This window comes from Ranitomeya imitator, chromosome 4 (assembly GCF_032444005.1).
Source record: "Ranitomeya imitator isolate aRanImi1 chromosome 4, aRanImi1.pri, whole genome shotgun sequence".
Classification (NCBI taxonomy): Eukaryota; Metazoa; Chordata; class Amphibia; order Anura; family Dendrobatidae; genus Ranitomeya; species Ranitomeya imitator.
In genome coordinates, this window is record NC_091285.1 from 702,845,224 (window position 1) to 702,868,883 (window position 23,660).

Below are 23,660 nucleotides of genomic sequence, written 5' to 3' on the forward strand. Positions count from 1 at the left end.
ACAGCACAGAGCCACGTAGTATATTGGCCAGTCACGTAGTATATTGCCCAGCTACGTAGTATATTGCCCAGCCAGGTTTGTCACAGGTGAAAAAATAAAAAATAAACATATACTCACCTTTCCGAAGGCCCCTTGTAGTCCACTGAAGCTTCCGGTCCCAGAGTTGGTATGGGCGCAGGGCCTGTGATGACGTCGGGATCACATGACCATGATGTCATGGCAGATCCTTTTGCCATACCATCTTTGCCACCGGAAAATGCAGTGGAAGATGGCAGCCGGCGGGAGTGGCCCAGCGGAATACAGAGGGTGAGTATAGCAGGTTTATTTATTTTTTTATTATTTTTAACATTACATTTTTTACTATTGATGCCGCATAGGCAGCATCAATAGTAAAAAGTTGGGGACACACAGGGTTAATAGCGGCGGTAACGGAGTGCGTTACCCGCGGCATAACGCAGTCCGTCACCTCCGGCAGTAACCCTGTGTTAGCGGTGACCGTAGGGGAGTATGCAGGCGACAGGCACTGACTGCAGGGAGTAGGGGGTGGCCATTTTTTTCCGGGCTGTGCCCATCGCTGATTGGTCCCGGCAGCCATGACAGGCAGCTGGCGAGACCAATCAGCGAATGAATAATTGTGACAGACAGACAGACAGACAGAAGGACAGACGGAAGTGACCCTTAGACAATTATATATATACTAGATTGTGGCCCGATTCTAACGCATCGGGTATTCTAGAATATGCATGTCCCCGTAGTATATGGACAATGATGATTCCAGAATTCGCGGCAGACTGTGCCCGTCGCTGATTGGTCGAGGCAACCTTTAGGACATCATCGTCGCCATGGCAACCATTATGACATCTACGTCGATACTGTGCCCGTCGCTGAATCAGAAACGTGAGATGTCTACGTCCTTTATGACATCATCGTCGCTGTGCCCGTTGCTGATTGGTCGAGGCCTGGTGGCCTCGACCAATCAGAGACGCGGGATTTCTACGTCGATGCTGTGCTGGTCTCTGATTGGTCGAGGCCTGGCGGCCTCGACCAATCAGAGAGCCGGGATTTCCAGGACAGACAGACAGACAGACGGAAAAACCCTTAGACAATTATATATATAGATATATGAATATATCTATATATATAATTGGCTCTAATATTTTTTTAAATATGTTTTGTACATTTTGAGCTGTATGACTATTATTCTCACTCTAAAAAATTAAAAAAAAGAAAATTGAAATGTAAAATTGACATCTTTCATTTAGTTCCATAATTCTTAACACTATAATGGTTGCCCAATAATTCTGCACACATAGAATTTATCCAAAGATAAAATGGCACTTTTACTTTCTTAAATCTTCAGGTTTAAGGCTATGTGCACACGTTGCGGATTCTCTGCGGATCCGCAGCGTTTTTTGGGGGAGCAGAAACGCTGCAGATCCACAATTGATTTACAGTACAATGTAAATCAATGAGAAAAAAAAAAAGCTGTGCACACTTTGGGGAAAATCCGCTGTGGAAACGCCTAAGCCTATACCGCAACGTGTGCACATAGCCTAAGGGTACCGTCACATTAAGCGACACTGCAGCGATATAGACAACGAGCCGATCACTGCAGTGTCGCTGTTTAGGTCGCTGTAGAGACGTCAGACACCGGCAACAGCAGAATGATGCAGGAGCGATCCTGTGACGTACTTATCGTTCTCGCTGGTTGTTAGCTCCATGAAGAAACATTGCAGGCATCATTGCTTTTGCTGTCAAACATGACGATACACGCCGACCTGACGACCAAATAAAGTTCCGGACTTTCAGCTCCGACCAGCGATGTCACAGCGGGATCCTGATCGCTGCTGCATGTCAAACACAACGAGATCGCTATCCAGGACGCTGCAACGTCACAGATCGTTGTCGTTCTCGTTGGTAAGTTGCTTAATGTGACGGTACCTTTAGGCTCCTTAACCTTTCAGATTGACCAACAGCAGAGTACTTGTCCAATAATAAAACTAATCATCAAAAATACAAAATTGTCTATTATTTCTGCGCATAGTGTAATTTTTACATTTTTGCATATGAAGGACTCTGCAAAGTGAAATTGTTCCCGAGATAAAAAATCTTTATATAAAGGAGGATTAAAAAAAAAAAAGTTGCTGCCTAAAAAGAGTTGTCCTGGCAAAATTAAAAAAACAGCAGATAAAGTTCTACTCTCCTGCCGGCAATTACCAGATCCAGCGCTGTACGCACCAACGTCTGTATATACACTAGGAGGTCGCTGATACGCGCTACTAAAGTCACCTGACCACAACAGCCAATCACGGGTAGCAGTGGTCCTGCTGCCATTTTGAACAGTGATGTCTTCCTATCATGGAGCCATCTGCACTGGATCCTGGTATGTGCTGGCCGGGGAGCATTGCTTCATTTATTATTGTTAATATACCAAGTCACTGGAAAAATTGTCAGTTTGCCCCAATGGGCCCTTTGATTTCAGAAGCCCATATTTCATTGAGTAGCTCACTAGAGCTGTCTAATAATTATTTCTAAATATAGTTATAAATATTGAGCTGTGATTCTCTGTTTTGGCCATATGACATATTACTTAAGTTTTATTGTCGCGCCTTGTCATACTGTAAGTCCTCCAGCAGCCATTATTACGCTACATCGGCTGGCTACAGGGAGTTGTGAAGCCGGACAATTTGTATTGAGCAGATCTCCAGGACATTTTCAAATGCGTTTCGAATGACCCAGCACTGTTAATTATGATCACGTGAAACACATTGATGCCTCCATTACCGATGTCATTGTCACCATGAAAATTCGAGTTTGAACCTTCTGTAATGCATCGGTGTGAACAATAATACATTCACTGTTTGAGATATGGATTCTATTCTATTGGATTTTCAGTTTGAACATGTACAGTCATGGTAAGATCGACCCCTAAACCTGCTAAATTACGGATATAAATGATTAGAACAGCAGACAAAACTATTATTAATATTCATTAATTAAGAACTTTAAATCTTTTTTGACTTTTAAAATAAATTCTTACAAAATTTTATTTTTTTTTCTAGCTAATAAAAAATAATTTGTATGTGATTACCGATGTATTTTTGTATTCCCCTATTTATCAGAACGCTAGAGACTCCAAAGACAAAATGAGAGATATCGCCGGGGAGTTATTCCCTTGTCTTCACTTTAGACATAAATATCCATGGATAAAGACAGGCATTTCTCTGTCTTGTGGCCACGGATGCCGTCTACACTATTGCCTAACATTGTCATGAATCTCCTAAGAGAACGGAGAAATATTCATCTAAAAAATGAATGTGAAGAACAAAGGATTGTCTGATGTGAGTAACAATTGTATAAGGAAACAAGAATGAAAGATTATGACCAAGTGTCGGATACACAGTGAGAAACAAGCAAGAATGTCTTACTTATTTGGAAAAAAAATATTGCGCATTAACCCCTTGATGACATCGGCCATACATGTCCACCAGTTGTGATCGCCAGCTGTAGGAGCCGAATTTGTTCCATAGAGTGCAGGTGTCGTCCATGTTATAAAGCTGGCACGAAAAGTAACTGCTCCTGGGGCCAACTCCAATCACAACAGTTTAACCTCTTTAACGCCACTGTTAATTGTCACCAAAGCATATAGGGGGTTAGGAAAGGGTAGGACTCACTTTCTGTCACGGGGCTACCACGACAGAGAGGTTCCAGAGAACCGCAGCGCTCTGGGCCTCGATCACACACAGTGAACAGAAGCTCTTCTCCTGTATTCTGACCTGGCTGCTTTTTTGCCAGCAGTGCAGGAGTTAACCTTATTGCTGAGAGCTGGGTCTCTCAGCTGAAGTGGATTTTGTAATCTGATCCTCTATATAGACCCAGTCCTGACTTCAGCTATTGTCAGTGATCAGTTCTACTGCCTGGCTTGGAGGTTGAAGGAGCGTAGTGTTGGAGTTTGAGGTTTATTTACAGAGATTGGTGTCTGCTGTTTTGGTTGCATGTTAAACCTGTTTTCCTTCCTAGTTTTTTCCTTCTCTGTGTTTCCTCTGTGGTTGTGTGAGCATTTGGTGAGTTTGAGACTTTTTAGTTACCTTGTCTATATACCCTGTTAGTTGTTGTATTTATACACTGGTGCAGTCCACCTCCCTGGGGGGAGAGGGGGCCACTGATAGGGCCTGCACAAGAGACAGGGATACGCTGGTGGCTCATGCCTCCTAACCATCATAGGTACCCCTGAGATAAGGGAAAGCCAGGGCCCCATTATAGTGGCAGGGACAGGTGTGGGTCCCAGTACGCTGTCCTGCCCCTTTATTGCCGTTAACGGCGTGACACTTTCATTGCTCCTTGCCTTTCCTTCACGACGCAATCAAATGGTGCGGTCTAATTATGCCACAGATTGCAAAATTAAAGACAGCAAATGCAAGTCCCCTAATAGAATCTACGTAAAAAACAACATTCAAGACTGTAAACAAAAAACTAACACAATACACACATTTATAAAAGATTAATTTCCGTAATGCAAAGATTAAAATCTAAAAAAATACACAATATATTTGTAGAGATGAGTGGATCTTTTTAATTTCAAATACAACATTAAATTTGCACAAATCTCATTAATGAAAGATGGTAATTGCTCAGAAAATACAAGTGGGGGGAGGTGAGAGAGAGAGGAAGATTGAGAGCCCAACTTACCGCAAGAGCTTACACTTTACAGGAGAGAGAGAGAAAAGCTTATTTATTCTAAGAGCTTATACTCTGCAAAAAAAGAGAATGAAGACCCCTCTGATCATAAGAACATACCCTCTGAAGGAGAGAGAAAGAGAGAAGAGACACTTCATCATAAGAGCTTACACTCTACAGGGGAGAGACATATCCAGTGACTCTGAAGATGGAAAATGTCTCTGGGAGCTGCTGATCTGTGGTGGCTCCGGTACTGACCACCCCAGATACCAAAGCTGCAGCTCATTACAGAGAGGTCCGTTTTCAAATAAAAAATACGTTCGCTCTCTCTCTGTTTCAGCAGTCTTGGAAATGGTGCCAGGTAAGATTTTTTTTTTTTCATTGAGTACCGCAAATCGAGTCTCAAAAAGTTAGAATTTGCACAAAATCGCAAAATTCATAAAATTCAACTCAAACTCGATAATCCATGGATCGATTCGCTCATCTCCATGTGCCTATTCTGTCACGGGTGTAGTTTACAAGCAAATACAATATAAAAATATCAGAACTGCTGATCTTTGGTCATGTTACTTCCCCAGAACCATTTAATAAAGATGTATAAAAAGGTTGTACGTACCCAAGCATGGTACAAATAAAAAAAAGAAATATTCCACAAAAAATAACTTTCAGAAAACTCTATTGTCCCCGAAAATGGAAACGTTATGTCTGCTAGAATATGACAACTGGAGCGAAATTTTCTTATTTTATTTTAAACTAGCTGAAGAGCCCGGCATTGCCCGGGCAGTTAAACTGCTTTTAACAGTGGCAGTTAAGGGGCCTTATTCCTCCTGCACCCCATGCTCCTTCTTTTGTCACAGCCTCCTCCTGCACCTCACGTTCCTCCTTTATACACAGCATTTTTCAGCAGCACAGCTGTTCTCCTTTATTGTCGCCTCCTCCGGCAGCACCTCACACTCCTCTTTCATATACAATTGGAAGCACTTGATCCCAAGAGAAATTGCAATAATTGCAATAAAGCGTATCGGATACACAGACTACTACTTCTGCAGCAGCAGCACACTTTTCTCATTTAGACCTCGTTCACACGTTATTTGGTCAGTATTTTTACCACAGTATTTGTAAGCTAAAGCTTGGGGTAAAACAATCAGAGGAAAAGTATATTAGAAACACGTCACCACTTCTGTATATTTCTCCCACTCATGGTTTTGGATTATAAATACTAAGGTAAAATACTGACCAAATACTGAAAGTGCGAATGTGGCCTTATACGCAACCTCTTATTTTCCCCTCACACACTATTTTCCTCTCATTTTTCAATCACTCCACTATTTTCCTCTCACACCTCTTTATGTTAGGTGTCGAGTTCCCGCTACTGTTCAAGGGGAATCTCGAACCATCTCCGCTGCGGTCTCCCATTCTCCTCCAGCTGCAGTGGAGCCTGCTCAGCAGAGACATCGGTTCCAGCGTCTAGCTCAAGCTGATACTGTGCGGCTGGTTACTTCTGTCCTTCCAGGCTCAGCCATTGTAACCAGTACTGATCAGGAGCGAGGAGGTGTCACTGGGACTAAGTTCTGCTTTTCTTCTTCTGAGCATGCCCAAGGGATTACCTCTCATTGGAGGTCGGGGGTCACATGCTCAGGTACTGTAGCAGCTCCTATTGGACCACTAAGAAGGTCCTGGAGAGCTTCCGCTATAAAAGGTTTGCATGGCCACACAGCCATGCGCTAGTATAAACTTATTAACGTGTGTGTGTGGATGTATGCCTGTCAATGGATGAAAGCTCCAAATCCTTCCCATCCCTAGTGTTGTTGACTGTTCGCGAATGGAGAAAGCTACCTAGCACTAATAGAGCGCTTTCCTGGCCCAAGTCTGGGTGGTTTGTGGTGTCCACCAGAGCACTCTTGTGCAGTAAATTACTAGTTCTGTTAATCTCTGACACCCCAGTAGCAGTGTCGAGCGCAAGAGGTCTTGAGCAACTCTTTTCCTGATTCTTGGGACAGAGTTCTGTGACTCTCTGCTTGCGCTCTTTGTGCGGTACCGCAGCCCTGTGATGCAACAGGGTTCGCTTCCTTCATACCAGGTGAAGCTAGCCCATGTTTGTATCCACATTATACTGCCATATAGTCCGTTATTACTCAGTAGCAGGTTCCATCTCTGCACGGTGGACCCGAGGCTGCGAACGCACATTGTACCATCCTCATAATTCCGCTAGCCCTAACACTTTTATTTTCACCTCTCACTTTCACCTCACATCTCTCATTTTTCCCCTCACATCTCTCATTTTTCCCCTCACACCTGTCATTTTGACCTCACACCTGTCATTTTCCAATCACTCCACTATTTTCCCCTCACTCCTCTCATTTTCACCTCGCACCTCTCATTTTCCCCTCTCTCCACTATTTTCCCCTCACTCCACTCATTTTCCCCTCACTCCTCTCACTTTCCCCTCATTTTTCTCATTTTCATCTCACTCCTCTCTTCCCCTCACACGTGCACAGCAACTTCCTGTTATGAGCACAGCGGTGTAATCCATGAGGCTCCTCCCTTTCCCTTGATGTTATGCCTCACAGGAGCAACCCCATTCCAGACACGATGGAGCTAGATGTGGCCTGTGCCTGCCGTACACTGATACTCTGAAGGTGACAGCCCTGATTGTAGCTCGCAGTGGCTGGGATGTTGCAGCGACTTTTACAGGGTGGCTTTCGAGGTGAATGTGTCTCTGCCCGTGTGTGCTAATAACGTGGGCCATGTGGATGGGGCTTTGCATGTTTGCGAGTGGAGTGAGTGTGGCTATGCGGAGTGCGTGGGACTATGTGGAGTGGGCGTGCCTTGATGCATACACACACATACATACACTCAGCTTTATATATATAGATAGAAAAAAGCTATTAAAATGTAATATTATGATAACCATACCGACACGTGGAACCAAGTTACCTTGTAAATTTCAGTGCACATTCATCGATATTTGCAGATGATACAAAACTATGTAAAGCAGTTAATACAAGAGAAGATAGTATTCTGCTACAGATGGATCTGGATAAGTTGGAAACTTGGGCTGAAAGGTGGCAGATGAGGTTTAACAATGATAAATGTAAGGTTATACACATGGGAAGAAGGAATCAATGTCACCATTACACACTGAATGGGAAACCACTGGGTAAATCTGACAGGGAGAAGGACTTGGGGATCCTAGTTAATGATAAACTTACCTGGAGCAGCCAGTGCCAGGCAGCAGCTGCCAAGGCAAACAGGATCATGGGGTGCATTAAAAGAGGTCTGGATACACATGATGAGAGCATTATACTGCCTCTGTACAAATCCCTAGTTAGACCGCACATGGAGTACTGTGTCCAGTTTTGGGCACCGGTGCTCAGGAAGGATATAATGGAACTAGAGAGAGTACAAAGGAGGGCAACAAAATTAATAAAGGGGATGGGAGAACTACAATACCCAGATAGATTAGCGAAATTAGGATTATTTAGTCTAGAAAAAAGACAACTGAGGGGCGATCTAATAACCATGTATAAGTATATAAGGGGACAATACAAATATCTCGCTGAGGATCTGTTTATACCAAGGAAGGTGACGGGCACAAGGGGGCATTCTTTGCGTCTGGAGGAGAGAAGGTTTTTCCACCAACATAGAAGAGGATTCTTTACTGTTAGGGCAGTGAGAATCTGGAATTGCTTGCCTGAGGAGGTGGTGATGGCGAACTCAGTCGAGGGGTTCAAGAGAGGCCTGGATGTCTTCCTGGAGCAGAACAATACAATTAGGTTCTGTAAAAGGACGTAGATCTGGGGATTTATTATGATGGAATATAGGCTGAACTGGATGGACAAATGTCTTTTTTCGGCCTTACTAACTATGTTACTATGTTACTATGTCACTATTGTAGGATTTTCAAACAACTCAAAAAAATAATTAATGAAGACAATATAGATTGAAGGCAATTTATCATCAAATTTTATCAATAAATGCCATTGCTACTACATTCTCCTGACTTTAATTACCTTTTTAAAGCCGGTTTCACATTTGCGGTTGTGTCCACAGCGTTTCTTCCGCATATATCCGCATGCGTTGTGTATTCCTATGTTTAACATTAGGGACATGCGTCTGCGATCGTTTGCTTTTTGCCGCGTTTGACGATGCATGCATCGTTTCGTCGTCTGCAGTTTTGTGCGGAAATGCAACATGTAGTAATTTTTAGAGGCGTCAATTTGCCGCCTAAAAATGTATGCGGTCGAATGCGTAAGGAATGCGCCAAAAAACACATTGCTGTCTAGTTGAACGCAAAATATTTAGAATTGAGAGTCCTCAGTGGTTGATACCTTTTAATGGCTAACGCAAGCATTCACAAGCACATGCGTTTGCTTGCGTTCGTAAAATCATGCGTTGCACCAGAGAAAAACATGTCTAGAAACAGATAAGCCACCCCCCACATACAAGGTGATAAAGGGAGGTAGTGGACATTTGCATGTCACTACTCAGCAGACAGCCAAGCAGAACAGAGGGAACAAGCCTCTGAACAATGTGAGTATATCCTAGCCAATGCCTTTATTTTCTATTTTCTGTCTCTACATGTCCTATTTTCTGCCATTTCTTCCTTTCTGCATGCATTAGAATGTCTTCTTCTTCTGATGAGGAGCAACATTCTGGGCCTTCCGAAGTAGGACATGTCAGTGAAGTGAGTACTCACCTCCTCAGATTGGTAAGTATTCACTGTCAAATCTACACAAATGACAATTTTTTGTTTTTCTTTTTTTTTTAGAGCACTTCTTCTACTGCGGCAGAGACTGGGCAGGAGCAGCGGAGTCGCGGTCGGGTGGCAAGGCGGCAGCGTGTACTTATACAAGGCTACCTGCTGTATCCTCACTGTTGTATTCTTTAATCTTGCTTTCTGTACTTCACTCTTTCTTTTTAATTCTCTTCTGAACTACTTTTGTATCTTCACTTTCCTTATTCATGCCATTTCTCAGCCTGTTTTCTTTCTTTTCCTTATGTTAATGTATCCAACATTAATGTCTTTATTTAATTTTTAGGTTCCACAACGGAATGAAGACCTCATAGAAAATGACCTCCTCATCTCCCTGGTCCAGGGGCGAGTCCCGTTGTGGGACACCCGGGATCCACTGCACTCAAACAACGTGACGATCCGACGCCTATGGAATGAGGTGGCCAAAACGATGTGGGATGGCTGGGACAATGCCCCGACTCAAGTCCGAAATGCATTTGGTAAGTATTGCACTGCAGTGTGAAGCAGCAAAGACCTTGGCCGTGCTCACTCAAATGTGTGTGATGAAAGAAACTCTCAGGAGTTTCTTTCATCACACACAGTTGTGTGAGCACGGGCAAAAGTCCATTTTCTGACCATTATGGGATTTTTTAACAGTGGCCAAAGTCAAAACACGTTGGCGTTCGATGAACGACCGCTTCAACAAGGACCTGCGTCAAGAGAGCCGTGTTCCCAGTGGTTCAGGAGCAAGGATCCGAAAGTACAAATCCCATCGTGTTCTGGCATTTTTAAGACTGCTCCTTGCCCAGAGAACGTAAGTATGTATCCCGTGCATTAGGTTGTGTTGTATTGCCATAATCTGTATGTTTCTATTCCACAGGTGTTGTCGTCTGTTTAATTTTTGGTATTAATTTTTTTTCCTTTTTTCACAGCACATGGAGCACTACTGTTGGCCCAGGTTCTGGAGCGGTCCTTCATCAAACAGCCACGGACCCGTCCCAGCCATCCAGCAGCGCTGCAGCAAGTGGGCCTGCCACACAAACTGGAGACCAGGAAGCTGGTCCATCAGGTTTTCCCCTTTCACAGTCCTCTGCCACTGCGCCTTTTTTGGGGGCTCCTCCCGGCAGTGGCAGAGGGCATCGGATAGGTCCCTCATGTCCGAGTTTTTGCTTGAGCTCGGTTTTTCACGAAGGACTCAAGGCTTTGGGTGACTGAATGGATATTTCCCTTAGCCACATGAATACACGTATCCAGGAGGTCACCAAAAGCCTTGACCAAGTAAAAGCCAACCTCCAGAGGCCATCACATCATTTTTTTAACCAAATTGAGCAGGGAATGTCAGAACACCTTACTCCTGATCTCTAGCATAGTGTCATGCAGGCTTGCAATGCTGCTTACGTGCAGGCTATGCAGCAGAGTCGGTATTTTCAGCAGACAGTGGCAGCATATCCACCTGTGCCTTCTCTGTCATGATTAACCTCAATGCCGACCTCTGCTGCATACCACTGCACGGCCACCTCTATTCCTAGCACTGCCGGACACCAGTACAGCACCACCACCATGCCGAGTGCTGTTGGACAGCCCATTGCCACCATCATGACAACCACTGCTCATGCTTGTACATCCTCCACTGATACCACGATGCAGCAGGACCCTGGCATGGCCTTCAATACTGCCACCACCACGATGCAGCAGGACCCTGGCATGGCCTTCCACTCTACAAGCACTATGGACTCTGGCATGGCTGCACACTCTACGAGCACTATGGACTATTGAATGGCAGCACGCTCTGCGAGCACTATGGACTCTGGCATGGCTGCACACTCTATGAGCACTATGGACTCTGGCATGGCTGCATGCTCTACGAGCACTATGGACTCTGGCATGGCTGCACGCTCTACGAGCACTATGGACTCTGGCACAGTGCAGCCGGACCCTAACAGGTCACCAACCACGACCATGCCATGACAAATGATTCCTCCGAGGCTTCTAAGAACCCGGCAATCCCAGAAAGTAAAAAAAAAAACAGCGGACTCTTAGTATTCCTCCCCCTTTACCTCCCAGTGTGTCTGTAATGTCAAGTATGTCTTACCCTTCCAGTGCATCTCAAGCCTCTCATGTGTCAAGCCTTATCCCCGAACTACCAGACCCCGCAAGTTTCATTGCCCCTTCTCCTGCCACCCCTGCGTCGTCCACTGTTAGCCAGGCCTCACTGCTTCACACCCCCCATTTACATCACTCTACCCCAAGCAGGTGCAGTTAAATTTAAAGTTTGTGTAAAAAAAAAAAAAATAACATTATGTTTTGCCCTCAATTATGTGTGGTTTATTGTGTCTTTTGCCGTTGTCAACACACACCCTGCGCCGAAAACTTCATTTTTTGGCCACATCATAGCTCCAGTAGTTAGCAAATAAATGACTGCAGCTTTGTGTGTCTTTAGTATAAAGATATGAGGTGGGCCAAAAAAATAATTCATGTATTATCTCCATAATCTCTTCCATTAGTCTGTGACTAGTGTTGCAGACTGAAGTGAAAATGGCGGAAATACAATGCAGAACTATACTCAACAAAACTCATTAGTTAGGACACCTGACCTGGTGAGTAGAGAACTGCCTTGTATAACCTCCATTTTCTCATCTGTGTGCATAATATTCCACACAAAGTTAAGGCACGATGGTGGTCATACAGGGCATATCTATGCTCACCTGTACATGTGTCAGAAATAGTGAATTCATGAGGCTGTTATATGTGCATCATGAATTCATTATTTCTGACACCTGACTTGATGAGTATAGATCTGTTTTGTAGGACAGTCATTGTCTCTTCAGTCTGTGTCCAATGGATACTGCATAGCAGAACAGAATCAGGACGCAATGATGTCAACAACCTTACCACTAAAGCAACATGGCTGCCGTCACACTAGCAGTATGTGGTCAGTGTTTTATATCAGTATTTGTAAGCCAAAACAAGGAGAGAAACAATTAGAGGTAAATTATAATATTAACATAACTAGCACCTCTGCCTTTATCACCCACTCCTGGTTTTGGATTACATATACTGATATAAAATACTGACCAAATACTGCTAGTTGGAGGACAGCCTGGGTTTGTAGAGGAAATACATAGGAGACACGGCCAAGACAACAAAAAATAAAGTTTAGAAATATTATTAAGATTTAAGAAAATTACTGGTACAGATAATATTACAACAGGACATTTACACAACTTTGTCCTGCCATGAGCCACGTCCAATATCAGAATAAAAAAGGCAGCAAATTGGTCCCGCATGTGACCAACTTCAGCAGTTGATCGCAGCAGGTAATGATGGTAATCGGGCAGTGGGTGTGCAACTGGTTCATCCAGTTCAATGTTGGGTCGCTCCTTAGCCATTATATAATTGTGCAGAACCACACCGGCTTTGACCACCTCGTCAACTGTCTCCATTTTTAGATTAATGGTTGATGCAAGAATGCGCCATTTTGAGACTAGAATGCCAAAGGTACACTCTACTGTTCTTCGGGCCCTGGTCAGTCTGTAGTTAAAGATCCTTTTAGTGTGGTTCAGGTTCCGACTGAAATATGGCTTCAGTAGGTTTTCACACATCTGAACGGCGTCATTCCCAACCATAACAAATGGCATTGGTGGACCTTGAGTGTTGGGGAGCGATTGTGACTGTGGAAAATTAAAATTTTTGCCATACACACGGCAACCCATATCAGAGTTCTTAAAAGTCTGGGAATCGTTGCCACGACCAAAAGCTCCAATGTCCACGGCGATGAAGCGACAGTCCGCATCGGCTATTGCCATGAGCACAACAGAAAAATATTTTTTGTAATTGAAGTACTCCGATCCTGTTCTCGCTGGTTTTATAATGTTGATGTGCTTTCCATCCACCGCTCCCAAACAGTTGGGGAAATCACACGCACTCCAGAATTCTTCCGCAATTTCAAGCCACATGTCCAAGGTGGGTAGGGGTATAAACTCATCCTGGAAAACATTCCACAAAGCCCGACAGGTTTCTGCAACTATTCCAGACAGGGTGGAAATTCCAAGCCTTTATTGAAAGTGGAGGGATGATAAACTCTCTCTGGTTGCCAGAAATCTGTAAGAACAAAAAAAAATTACTATTCTATTTATGGTGTGGTTATGCTAAAGACAGAAAGGAAAATACCCAAAAAATACGTGTCTGAACACCCAAAATTTGGACTGTCATTGGTTTAGATTTGGAGCGCACCTTAATGTAACCAGCAGACGTTCCTCGGGTGTAATCGCTCTACGGAGCTGGGTGTCCTGTCTCCGTATGGTTCCTTGGACATGAGCAAGCAAATCCCGGAACGACATCCTTGTATATTCTTGGAATTTCTCCGGGTTGGCATTAAGCTCGCCATACAGCGTGTGATAGGCTCCACATCTCTCACGTAATTCAATAATGGGGTGTCTCCAAAAACGCCTACGTCGTCTCCTTCTCAATCTTTCGTGATTTCTGTCTTGCTCCCAAGCAAACGCACAGGCAAGAAACAGCTTGATGCTTAAATCCAGGTTGAAATAAAAGCTCTCCATGCGAAGATCCATTATGACATAGCATACAGGAGCAAAATCTGAAGATTTTTGCTGTTCAAGGGTCTATATATAGAGATCCCATAATACACGCCCTCTGTAGTCCCATTGGCGCTGTCTGGTTATCTAGATTTTTCTCCTGTTAAATTTTTCACCCTGCACACCAAAAATGCAAACGCAGAAAAAAAACGCATAGAAACACTTACAAACGCGGCGTTTTTTAACCGCATGCGTTCCCCGCATGCATCTAAAAAACACCGCGTTTGTACGTGTTTCTATGCGTTTTTTCCTGCACTTGCGGATGCGTATTAAACGCTGGGGATTCTACCGCAAATGTGAAACCAGCCTAATAAGCTCACTATATCCTCCAGGCTATGCAATATACTTTTAAGCTTCTTAGATTGTTTTTCTTAGTTTTACATAACTTGTGAATAATATGATTTTCAAGGGGTTGTTCCCTTTCAATGAAATGTCTTCACTAGTGTTGAGCGATACCGTCCGATACTTGAAAGTATCGGTATCGGATAGTATCGGCCGATACCCGAAAAATATCGGATATCGCCGATACCGATATCCGATACCAATACAAGTCAATGGGACATCAAGTATCGGAATGTATCCTGATGGTTCCTAGGGTCTGAAGGAGAGGAAACTCTCCTTCAGGCCCTGGGATCCATAGTGAGGTGTAAAATAAAGAATTAAAATAAAAAATATTGATATGCTCACCTCTCCGGCGGCCCCTGGACATCACGCTGGTAGCCGGCCGGCTTCTTTGTTTAAAATGAGCGTGTTTAGGACCTGCGAATGACATCGCGGCTTCTGATTGGTCACGTGCCGCTCATGTGACCGCCACGCGATCAATCAGAAGCCGCGACTTCATTCGCAGGTCCTCAATTCCTAGAATTAGGAGTTTAGAGAATGAGAATGACGTCGCGGCTTCTGATTGGTCGCGTGGCGGTCACATGGGCGGCACGTGACCAATCAGAAGCAGCGACGTCATTCTCAGGTCCTAAAGGCACTCATTTTAAACAAAGAAGCCGGCCGGTTACCAGCGTGATGTCCAGGGGCCGCCGGAGAGGTGAATATATCAATATTTTTTATTTTAATTCTTTATTTTACACATCCCTATGGATCCGATACCGATACCTGATACCACAAAAGTATCGGATCTCGGTATCGGAATTCCGATACCGCAAGTATCGGCCGATAACCGATACTTGCGATATCGGAATGCTCAACACTAGTCTTTACTGGCTAGAGAGTCCAATAAAAAGATCGATATACTCTGTACTCAACTTCACCAGGACCACTGACTAGTCACTGCCACTCTTCTTGGTGTTTGGCATTGGCTGAGGTGCTGACATGATGTCAACTGCACAGCAGTCATTTAGAGAGCTCAATGCCTCTGAATTGAGTGCTACGTTTACATTGCAAATCCCACTTTGAGTTGTTGAGTTCACTGACTGACTGCTGCACGGTCAAAGTGACTTCAGTGCTGCAGCCAATCTCAGACACATAAAACAACAGTGTTGACTGGATGGTAGTCCCAGGGAAGGTGAGTACAATGCTTTTTTTGTTAGCAAGCTAAAGTCCGGGGAGAAATTTCATTGAAAAAGAACAACCCCTTTAAATTACCATAATACACTATGTGAAATTAACATATAATATTTTGAGGTCACCACAAATCTCATGTTTTGTGAGAAGATCTTTTTTTTGGATTTTTCACAAATGCTATAACTGTTTTTGGTTTATATACAGGACAATAACAAAACAGTGGTAAAAGACTTCATTCTCTTAGGATTCCAAGTCAATGGAGGTGTAAGAATTCTCCTTTTCTGCTTATTCCTTGTAATCTATTGTCTGATATTGTGTGGAAATGTCCTCATCATCACCGTGGTGTCCACCAGCAAGAACCTCCACACTCCAATGTACTTCTTTATCTCACAATTGTCCATCTATGACATCTTGTTGACCACCGATGTCATCCCCAAAATGCTGCAAGTCCTGCTAATTAAGGGAGGTACCATCAGTTTTATTGACTGCATCACTCAATGTTATTTACTTGGTGCCTCGGAAGCAGCCGAATGTCTTCTCCTAACAGTGATGTCTTATGACAGATATGTGGCCATCTGTAATCCTCTCCGGTACACTACCATCATGACCAACGAATACTGTGTAATATTGATCATCATCTGTTGGGTGTTTGGATTTTTAATAGTTCTGACTTTTGTCATATCAATAGCAAATCTTATTTTTTGTGGTCCAAATAACATTGATCATTTGTTCTGTGACATTATCCCCATAATAGAACTTGCCTGTTCTGATGCCTACATTGTCCACTTGGAGATTTTCTTAGCAGGCATTCCATCAATTTTTATTCCTGCCACCATCATTATAGTATCTTATGCTTATATTGTTATAACAGTATTAACAATCCCATCCAGTAACGGTAGGAAGAAAGCCTTCTCCACCTGTAGCTCCCATCTCACTGTGGTCTCCATATTCTATGGGACAATGTTCAGTGTTTATATTGTCCCATCTAAAAGCCAATCATCAACCATCCGTAAGATCCTATCTCTGCTATATACTGTGCTTACTCCTTTGGTCAACCCCATTATATACAGTCTGAGAAATGAGGAAATAAAAAAAGTCATACTAAATAGGAAAATGGTCAGAAAGCACTGAAAATGGCAGCTAATTTTTTGAGCTGTACGTAGTTCATTCTCGAAAAAGTTAACCTACAGAAGCAGTAGGAACCTGAGAAACTTTCAAATGCATAATCTGTTGAGCCAAAATCATTCAGTTCTGACAAGAGGAAAGAATAGCACAAAGCTTAACGCAAGCATATTATATTGATGAGTACAGATGAGCAGATCAGATAAAAAATCAAATTTTTCTATTCACAAATGTAATTATTATTATACATTTTTATAGCGCCATATATTCCATGGCGCTTTACATGTGAATACGGGGCAAATATAGACAAATACATTAAACGTCGTAATATCCCCTATTATGGTTTAGGGTCCACATACCCACTCCTGGAGGGGGTGACTGCCCAGTATACAATTGCACAATAAAGGCCCATATAGGGCGTTGTTCACACAATGGTACTGCATAGTGTCTGGTTCACAGCCTATTAGTCACGCCCCTACTTTTCGATCAGGTGGGCTGGCCAGTACACTCTCAGTGCATCCCAGAGCGAACACCCCTCATGCGAAACTGAACGTGTTTGGGCTTGACTGCACCTCGAAAAATAGAATGCAAAAATATACAAAAATAGTGAGGTATTGGTTGATATTTTGGCCAAAATATGCAAGCTCGTAACCCACACCAAGGGTCCCCACGCTTACGAGTCCTACACTAAACTAAATAGCAAAGCCACTAGAGATTCAAGGTCTGCAAAAATTCAATTTTAAACAGCAGAAAAAAAGGCAGCAACACTTACCTGCCCAGATCTTGGAACAAATGAACTTATGGGCTGGCTGCACTTGTTCCAAGATCAGGGCAGGTAAGTTGAAAATTGAATTTTTGTAGACCTTGAGTCTCTAGTGGCTTTGCTATTTAGTTCCCTCCAGATCCCAAATAATAATAAACATAGCATGCAAAAATAAAGAAAAATTCTTAAACTCACCTTACCGCTCACCTCTCCAGAACTTCCAGTCCTCACCGCACCTTCTGATCTCCATCACCCATGATGGAACCCCATTTCACACTGAGCCAAGATTGTTGGCTCTACTGAGGCCCAAGAGGGCTCTGCACATGTTTGCTCAAGGTCACTTGCACAAAATAGTCCTGGGATTTCTGTGTGAGCGGCGGGAATCAGAAGACACAACGAGGACTATACAGGTGACAGTGAGGAGATTAAAAGGATTTTTTCCTTCTTTTACTTTATATTGCCCTCTAATGACCATAAAAATGACAGCTCGGAAGGCTATTTTGCTGAGGCTGCTCGGAAGCGAGTTGTTTGGACTGGCGGAACTCACCAAATAATAATAACAGAGAATATGAGGTGCGTTCGCAGTCCGGGGTCCACCGTGCAGAGATGACCCCTGCTGCTTGGTAATGGCGGACTATATGGCGGTATAGAGAAAATACTCGCACGGGTAAACTTCACCCGGTAAGAAGGAAGCGAACCCTGTAAATTCACAGAGATGCGATACCACACAGAGAGTGTAAGCTAGAGTCACAGAAGCCTGTCCCTAGACTCAAAAAAGAGTTCCTCTAGACTTCCTACACTCGGCACCGCTGTAGTGGTGTCAGAGAAGAAACAATATAATAATTTACTGCACAAGAGTGCGTACAGTGCCATACTGGTGGGCACTGCAATGAGACGCTGTAACGTGTGCTAAGTGTGCAGGTTGCACTGTCAGGCACTAGGTAGCTTCCACCATTCGCGAGCAGTCATCAACACTAGGGATGGGAATGATTAAGGAGCTTTCATCCATCGACAGACATTCATCTACACACACACGTTAGCAAGTTTACACTAGCGAATGGCGAGCGGCCATGCGAACCTTTTATAGCAGTAGCACACCAGGACCTACCAGATGGTCCACTAGGAGCTGCAACAGGACCTGAACATGTGACCTCTGACCTCCAATGGGAGGTTGTCCTGTGGGCATGCTCAGTATGAGAAAAGCGGCACTTAGTCCCAGAAAGGCCTGCTCACTGCTGATCAGTACTGGCTACAAAGGCAGAGCCTGGAAAGGCAGCAGTAACCAGTGGCACAGTATCAGCTTGAGACAGACACTGGGACTGACGTCTCCGCTGAGCAGGTTCCACTGCAGCTGTAGAAGAATGGGAGATTGCAGTGGACATGGTTCGAGATTCCACCTGTGCAGCGGCGGGAACTCGACACCTAACATTACTTGACTACTAGGCCCCACTCCCAGGGCCTTGCTGTGTTCAAAGGCTGCAATGAGCAGAGGAGCCCGAATGTGCTCATCAGGCTCCCAGGTTCTGTCCTCTGGGCCGTGACCCTTCCAGTCCACCAGATATAACTTTTTGCTACGTACCACCTTGCACCCCAAGATAGCGTTCACTTCATAATCATCCTTGGACAAACCCGATGTCCCGGCAGATGACTCAGAAAACTGGGACATGTGAACAGGCTTTAAGAGGAACAATGAAAGGTGTCGGTGATACCCAGACGTGGAGGAAGATCCAGACGATAGACCACAGGGTTAACCTGTTCCAGAACCTTGAAAGGCCCTAAGAAACAAGATGTTAGGTCTCGAGTTTCCGCTTCTGCACAGGGGGAATCTCGAGCCATCTCCGCTGCGGTCTCCCATTCTTATCCAGCCGCAGCGGAGTCTGCTCAGCAGGGACGTCGGTCCCAGCGTCTTCCTCGGTCTCACTCTGTACTAAGAGTTACTGCTGCTTCTCCAGCTTCTGCCATTAAAGCTAGTGCTGATCAGCAGCGAGCGGACTTCTCTGGGACTAAGTCCTTGTCTGCACACACTGAGCATGCCCAGGGCGAGATCTCCCATTGGAGATCGATGGTCAGGTGCTCAGGCTCTGCAGCACATTCCATTGGTCCTTTTGGCAGGTCTTGGAAGGGCAAAACTTCTGTAGCCACTTCCTGTGCTGCAGCTATATAAACTGCGCATGACCGCACGGCCATGCGCTAGTATAGTCTTTGATATTATGTGTGTGTGTAGATGGATGTATGTCGAAGGATCAAAGCTCCTAAATATCCCTCCCTAGTGTTGTTGACTGTTTGCGGATGATGGTAGCTATCTAGCGCCCGACTTGCCATCTGCACGTAACACACATCACAGCGTCCAGTTGCTGTGTCCGCCAGTACGGCGCCGTGCGCTTGCCTTGCGCTTTCCACACCCAAGCCTGGGTGATTAGTGGCGTCCGTCAGTGCGGCATCACACGCACTCTTGTGCTTATATATTATTATTAAGTTTCCTTATACACCCAGTTGCGGTGTTGTGCCAGCAAGGGTCTAATCGGACTTCAATTCCAGTTGGGGTTAAGTTCGCTGACTACTTGCTCGCGCTCTATGTGCGGTACCGCGGTCCTGTGACGCAACAGGATCGCTTCCTTCACGCTGGGTGAGGTTTAACCCTCGTGTGTATATTATTAGTACCGCCATATTGTCCGTCATTACTTAGCAGCAGGTTCCATCTCTGCACGGTGGACGCCGGGCTATGAACGCACCATACTCTATCTGGTTTATTATTTGGTGCGTTCCGCTAGCCCTAACATTATACTAGCGCCAGGGTCTGGCTAGTAATGACGGACAAACAGCAATCCCTGCGGTATATCCAGCAGCTGGAGGGTAGGTTGGCAGCTCTTGAGAGCGCAACCTCAGCTGTGGATGTTACCGCAGTTGCTGTACAGGCTGCAAGCGTGGCTGCAGCAACCTTGTCCATTGCCACCCCTGTTCCGACATTTTCTCGCCTCCCGCTGCCAGAAAAATTTTCTGGTGATAGCCAATTTTCTAGGGGATTTGTCAGTCAGTGCTCTATTCACCTCGAGCTCCTGGCTGCACGTTTTCCCACAGAGCGGGCTAAGGTGGGATTTATAGTGTCTCTTTTGTCGGACAGGGCGTTGGAATGGGCTACGCCGCTGTGGGAGCGTGGCGATCTTGTGGTGCAGAGTGCTCCGCAGCTCCGCTGTTTCTGAGCACTCTGAAACAGGTCTTTTTAGGACCTCAAGTCACCCATGATACTGCGCTCCAACTGCTGGCATTAACTCAGGGTGAGTCCTTGGTCAGTCATTTTGCCATCCAATTCCGCACGTTAGCTTTTGAGCTAGATTGGTTGGATAGAGCTCTTATTCCCATATTTTGGAGGGGCTTGGCTGACCACGTTAACCCCTTCCCGACCCATGACGCCACGTAGGCGTCATGAAAGTCGGTGCCAATCCGACCCATGACGCCTATGTGGCGTCATGGAAAGATCGCGTCCCTGCAGGCCGGGTGAAAGGGTTAACTCCCATTTCACCCGATCTGCAGGGACAGGGGGAGTGGTAGTTTAGCCCAGGGGGGGTGGCTTCACCCCCTCGTGGCTACGATCGCTCTGATTGGCTGTTGAAAGTGAAACTGCCAATCAGAGCGATTTGTAATATTTCACCTATTATAACTGGTGAAATATTACAATCCAGCCATGTCCGATGCTGCAATATCATCGGCCATGGCTGGAAATACTAATGTGCACAAACCTTTAGAATTAGGTTATGTGCACACTGTGCGGATTTGGCTGCGGATTGGCCGCTGCGGATTCGCAGCAGTGTTCCATCAGGTTTACAGTACCATGTAAACATATGAAAAACCAAATCCGCTGTGCCCATGGTGCGGAAAATACCGCGCGGAAACGCTGCGTTGTATTTTCCGCAGCATGTCAATTCTTTGAGCGGATTCCGCAGAGTTTTACACCTGTTCCTCAATAGGAATCCGCAGGTGAAATCCGCACAAAAAACACTGGAAATCTGCGGAAAATCCGCAGGTAAAACGCAGTGCCTCTTACCCGCGGATTTTTTCAAAAATGGTGCGGAAATATCTCACACGAATCCGCAACGTGGGCACATAGCCTTAGGGTTAGGGTTGGAATTAGGGTTGTGGTTAGGGTTGTGATTAGGGTTATGGCTACAGTTGGGATTAGGGTTAGGGGTGTGGGGGGGTTAGTGTTGGAGTTAGAATTGAGGGGTTTCCACTGTTTAGGCACATCAGGGGTCTCCAAACGCAACATGGCGCCACCATTGATTCCAGCCAATCTCGTATTCAAAAAGTCAAATGGTGCTCCCTCACTTCCGAGCCCTGACGTGTGCCCAAACAGTGGTTTACCCCCACATATGGGGTACCAGCATACTCAGGATAAACTGCGCAACAATTACTGGGGTCTAATTTCTCCTGTTACCCTTGTGAATCTAAAAAAATGCTTGCTAAAACATAATTTTTGAGGAAAGAAAAATGATTTTTTATTTTCACGGCTCTGCGTTGTAAACGTCTGTGAAGCACTTGGGGGTTCAAAGTGCTCACCACATATCTAGATAAGTTCCTTGGGGGGTCTAGTTTCTAAAATGGGGTCACTTGTGGGGGTTTCTACTGTTTAGGCACACCAGGGGCTCTGCAAACGCAACGTGACACCCGCAGACCATTCCATCAAAGTCTGCATTTCAAAAGTCACTACTTCCCTTCTGAGCCCCGACGTGTGCCCAAACAGTGGTTTACCCCCACTCATGGGGTATCAGCGTACTCAGGAGAAACTGGTCAACAACTTTTGGGGTCCAATTTCTCCTGTAACCCTTGGGAAAATAAAAAATTCTGGGCTAAATAATTATTTTTGAGGAAAGAAAACGTATTTATTATTTTCACGGCTCTGCATTATAAACTTCTATGAAGCACTTGGGGGTTCAAAGTGCTCACCACACATCTAGATAAGTTCCTTTCGGGGTCTAGTTTCCAAAATGGGGTCACTTGTGGGGGGTTTCTACTGTTTAGGCACATCAGGGGCTCTGCAAACGCAACGTGACGCCCGCAGAGCATTCCATCAAAGTCTGCATTTCAAAACGTCACTACTTCAATTCCAAGCCCCGGCATGTGCCCAAACAGTAGTTTACCCCCACATATGGGGTATCACCGTACTCAGGAGAAACTGGACAACAAATATTGGGGTCAAATTTCTCCTGTTACCCTTGGGAAAATTAAAAAATTCTGGGCTAAATAATTATTTTTGAGGAAAGAAAACGTATTTATAATTTTCACGGCTCTGCATTATAAACTTCTATGAAGCGCTTGGGGGTTCAAAGTGCTCACCACACATCTAGATAAGTTCCTTTCGGGGTCTAGTTTCCAAAATGGGGTCACTTGTGGGGGGTTTCTACTGTTAAGCCACATCAGGGGCTCTGCAAACGCAACGTGACACCCACAGAGCATTCCATCAAAGTCTGCATTTCAAAACGTCACTACTTCACTTCCGAGCCTCGGCATGTGCCCAAACAGTGGTTTACCCCCACATATGGGGTATCAGCGTACTCAGGAGAAACTGGACAACAACTTTTGGGGTCCAATTTCTTCTGTAACCCTTGGGAAAATAAAAAATTCTGGGCTAAATTATTATTTTTGAGGAAAGAAAACGTATTTATTATTTTCACGGCTCTGCATTATAAACTTCTATGAAGCACTTGGGGGTTCAAAGTGCTCACCACATATCTAGATAAGTTCCTTTCGGGGTCTAGTTTCCAAAATGGGGTCACTTGTGGGGGGTTTCTACTGTTAAGCCACATCAGGGGCTCTGCAAACGCAACGTGACGCCCACAGAGCATTCCATCAAAGTCTGCATTTCAAAACGTCACTACTTCACTTCCGAGCCCCGGCATGTGCCCAAACAGTGATTTACCCCCACATATGGGGTATCAGCGTACTCAGGAGAAACTGGACAACAACTTTTGAGGTCAAATTTCTCCTGTTACCCTTGGGAAAATAAAAAATTGCAGGCTAAAATATCATTTTTGAGAAAATATTTTTTTTTTTATTTTCATGGCTCTGCGTTATAAACTTCTGTGAAGCACTTGGGGGTTCAAAGTCCTCACCACACATCTAGATTAGTTCCTTTGGGGGTCTAGTTTCCAAAATGGTGTCATTTCTGGGGGATCTCCAATGTTTAGGCACACAGGGGCTCTCCAAACGTGACATGGTGTCCGCTAATGATTGGAGCTAATTTTCCATTTAAAAAGCC

At 44.7% G+C, this 23,660-nt stretch overlaps 1 protein-coding gene across 1 annotated transcript; it reads left to right on the forward strand.

The window, feature by feature from the left end:
• The first annotated feature begins 216 nt into the window (after positions 1-216).
• LOC138674799 (olfactory receptor 2A12-like) lies at positions 217-16,653 on the forward strand. The gene is made up of 2 exons (XM_069762615.1): positions 217-306; positions 15,727-16,653. Exons 1-2 carry the CDS (start codon positions 217-219, stop codon positions 16,651-16,653), a joined length of 1,017 nt encoding a protein of 338 aa, XP_069618716.1.
• The last annotated feature ends 7,007 nt before the right edge of the window (positions 16,654-23,660 follow it).

Excerpts from the sequence above, each read along its gene's own strand:
- LOC138674799 (XM_069762615.1), top strand. The coding sequence starts at position 217 with ATGGCAGATCCTTTTGCCATACCATCTTTGCCACCGGAAAATGCAGTG. Across the intron at positions 307-15,726 it reads GGCCCAGCGGAATACAGAGG|GACAATAACAAAACAGTGGT; the intron begins GTGAGTATAGCA and ends GTTTATATACAG.